The sequence below is a fragment of the Chlamydomonas reinhardtii genome (assembly GCF_000002595.2).
Source record: "Chlamydomonas reinhardtii strain CC-503 cw92 mt+ unplaced genomic scaffold scaffold_21, whole genome shotgun sequence".
In the NCBI taxonomy this organism is placed as follows: Eukaryota; Viridiplantae; Chlorophyta; class Chlorophyceae; order Chlamydomonadales; family Chlamydomonadaceae; genus Chlamydomonas; species Chlamydomonas reinhardtii.
The window spans coordinates 1-3,517 of record NW_025061534.1 but is presented as its reverse complement, the minus strand read 5'-3'; the positions used below and the strand labels follow the sequence as shown (position 1 = coordinate 3,517).

The following is a 3,517-nucleotide window of genomic DNA, read 5'->3' as shown; positions in this document are numbered from 1 at the left end:
ACGACGTCGGCCACCGGGAGCGGCAGCGCGGCGGCAGGCCCCCGAGCCAGCTGGGCCGCACGCGCGGCGGCAGCCCAGCCAGCGGGAAGAAGGGCCACCGCCGCCGCAAACCGGTCGGCCGCCTCTTGAGGCGACGCCGGTCCCGGCAGGGGCGACGGCAGGCGCGCCCGCGTGCTCCAGTGCAGCACCCGCCGCCACACAGCAGTCACATACATTTCCGCACACGCTTCACCAGACCGGGAGCCCTCCGCCCAAGGTCGCGTCAATGCCTGCCGCAGTTCGTTCAGGCCGTCATGCGCTGCAACCAGCTGGCCCACACACGCCAGTCCCGGCAGAGCGAACAAATCCGCGAAAGCCACTTCCCACGTGCGGCCGTCCTCACACAGCGCCGGGTTAGCCCACAACGGCACATGACTCACCCACGCGCCCGGCTCGGGCGGCGCCACAAGAGTCACCGCGGGCAATTCAGTCATGGCTTTCAGTAGGCGCGCAAACGGCTTGCCCGCCGGGGTGAGCGGCTTATTTAGCACACGGTCCGCGGCCCCCCGCAAAAGAAATAGAAATAGAAATAGAGACACCCTGCCGTAGGCAAGTGGTGTGAATTAAGGGAGTGGGGGGAGATGAGGAGGTGGGCCAGGCCCGCCTCCTGTACGCCCCCACTACCGATCATGTGAAGGCGGGCGTGCAGGCCAGGCCTGCACCCCGCCAGGATGTTACGTCCCGCCCGGGTCGCCAGGTGGCAGTCCCCGTTCGAGACGCCGTCTGGTCAAGACAATGTGGTTGAGGGTGGCGACTGCGTGGTCGTGTAGGGTGTCGCAGCACTGCCTGGCTTTGTGGGAAGTGACGCCCAGGGAGGTGAGGAGGGGATGGAGGTCCTTGCGGATTGTGCCTGCAAATCCGAGGCTGATTGCGCTCTGCGGGGTGTATTGCACTTTCCATCCCGCTGCCCGCAGGTCGGCTGCAAGTGCCTGGTGCTGTTGTGCTTTTTCGTGTTGCTTGGCGGCGTGGTTCGTGTCGGCGGTGTATCCTGCTTCGATGATGTGGACGGTGTCGCGTTCGCTGGGAAACACGACAAAGTCTGGGTTTAGGGCTGCGGCGAGGGAGATGGAAGGGATTAGTAGGATGTCGGGGCGGTAATGTAGGTGGCGTCCTGCTGGTTTGCCCTCCTGGTCGGGGAGCAGCCACGGCGGCAGGCGGTTGTCAGCCGCGTAGTCTGGCAGATCGGCTTTAGACGTGGCGTCCATTACCATGTAGCAGCCGCCGCAGTCACCACGGGAGATGGCTCGTGCGATGGTCTGGATCGCAATGTTGTGTCGTTTTATGTACATTGCACGGAGTTGGGGGTTGTGGCAGCCTCCCAGTATATGGCCACCGGAGTCGGGTCCGCGACAGAGTGGGCATGGGGCGGGGGTATCGGGGCCAGCGCGGGGGGCTCGGCGGCCTGTGACTGTGCGGCCGAAACGGGCCGCGAGTTTATTGTTCCACAGCTGCCCGTACAGATAGTCCATGCAGCGTTTGGCCTTGCGGTGCCGGCCTGATTGCATGTTCATGGTTCGGGTGCTGGATTTGATATCCAGGTCTGGGATGGCGTTGGCAACGAAGCCAGTGTAGAGGGTTTCGCGGGTGTGGCCTTGGGCGATGTGCGGGGCCGCGAGCGTGGCGATGCCGCGGTTGAGGTCATGCGCATAGTGCCCTTCGTTCTTCTCTCGTGGCACCCCTTCCACAGTCGGTTTCATAGTTTTACGTATCCAGTAGTATTTGCTACGCGGGTCGTTATCAGATTCCTCGACCAGCCACTCGGCCCCGGGCATCTGTTCTCCCTTGGCGGTTTTCACCGCCGCCTGATCTGCGAGTTCATTGTGCGCAATCCCTGAATGTGCTTTGACCTTGAGGAGATTAGTCCGGTGGCCGGCGTGGGAGCGGCGTTTCAGGAGCGCGAGGATGTTATCCAGCAGCGCTTTGTGTTTGCTGAAGGTGAGGAGTTGGGGCTGGTTGATTGTTTTGCGGATGAGGAACAGCGACGCAGCGGAGTCAGTGTATACTGTGACTTCGGGGAGCGCTTGCACTTCGTCTAGCTTGAGCACTTGGTGTATGGCCGAGAGCTCGCAGCGTGTGATGGTGTTACAGCCGTGTTGCCCAGGGTTGACGTCGATTTGATAGCAGCGCAGCGTGCGGGCATCAATCGCTGCGGCCCCCCACGCGCTGGGCTGACCGAGGGCGTCCTTCTGCACTGAGCCATCGGTGTAGAAGCCTTCATAGGGATTGAGGCGGAGGGGCTGGGTGGCCGCGAAGGGGGCCAGGGTGGCTGGCGTGGCCGGTACGGGAGGGGGTGTTACCCGGGGTGCCGCCGGACGGGTGCGGGTCATCCGGCGAACTTGCTTGGTTACCCATCGCGTGTGGGCCCACGTGAGTTGGGGCTGCGGGTCGACGGGCATGCCCGAGAGGTATAGGGATGTGCCTAGGGCGTCGCGTATGGGCTGGGCGAGTTGGGCTCCGGGTGTATTGCTGACCAGCACTAGGTCGTGTTTTAGGGTGATGCCTGTGTCGTTGTGGATCTGGCCGAGAAGGGCGTGTGTTGTTGTGGCGGAGATGCTGCCAAGGAGTGTAACTCTGGGGTGGGCGAGGTATCGTGTGTATGGCGCGTTGCGTTGGGTGGGGAGGATGAGCAGCGTGGCAGTGGTTGGCGGGTTGCGGGTGTTTGTAAGGGTTTCGGTGTGTTCGGCCCATGCTAGTGCCCAGCGGACTGCGTGAGCTCCGTCTTCGGTGTTGGGTTCGGGGCAGGCGACAGCAACTCCATCCCATGGCTGTGAGTACGCATCATAGTTGGCCCCAAAGAGCATGTCTTCTTCGTACAGTGTGTAGTAGGTGGTGGCGGCGTCCGAGACGTTGAGGGGTGATGCGAAGAGCTCCGTTGTGCTGCCTATTGCTGTGTGCAGGGTTTGCGTCATCCCTTCACACAGCATGCGTTCGCCTTTTTCGGTAACAGGGTGGGATTTGGAGCCGCCCCCGGGTTTGTATCGGAGGAGCAGGCGGGCGATGGCGGCCGCAAAGCCTCTGCCCTGATCGTGCTTGGCGTGCACTTCGGGCCAGGTTGTTTGTGCATGCTGGTAGCGTTGCCACAGGAGGCTGAGCCGCTCTGCGCTGATGGTGCCTATGCACCGTCCGCGGGGGTCGTAGACATGCGCCAGGTGGGTGCCGCATGCCGGGGAGCCGGGGTCGAGGACTGTACCGAGCTGGACGGTGTATGCTCGCGTGGGGTGGATGTCTCGGCTAGGGTTGCAGGGCTCAACGTTGATATCTACGTAGTGGCGCAGGGTGCGCTGCCCTCGTGCTGTGTCATTGCTGGCGTCTGTCCAGCGGCCCTGTCGCTGGTCGTGGTTGAGGTGGGTGTCCGTAGCGGGGGGTGGCGGGCGGGGGCCCAGGGGGACGGCGAGGCGGGCGTTAAGGGCGTCTAGGAGTTCCTGCTTGTTGTCTTGTGCATCCAGGATAGCGGCGGGTTCTTCCAAGTCTTCCCATT

The 3,517-nt window shown here is 63.2% G+C and overlaps 1 protein-coding gene across 1 annotated transcript; it reads left to right on the top strand.

Annotated features, from left to right (window-relative positions):
* The first annotated feature begins 742 nt into the window (after positions 1-742).
* CHLRE_21g751847v5 (uncharacterized protein) lies at positions 743-3,517 on the top strand. Its single transcript, XM_043072876.1, has 2 exons — positions 743-855; positions 954-3,517. The coding sequence occupies exons 1-2, from the start codon at positions 775-777 to the stop codon at positions 1,086-1,088; spliced, it is 216 nt and encodes a 71-aa protein (XP_042914167.1). The 5' UTR covers positions 743-774; the 3' UTR covers positions 1,089-3,517.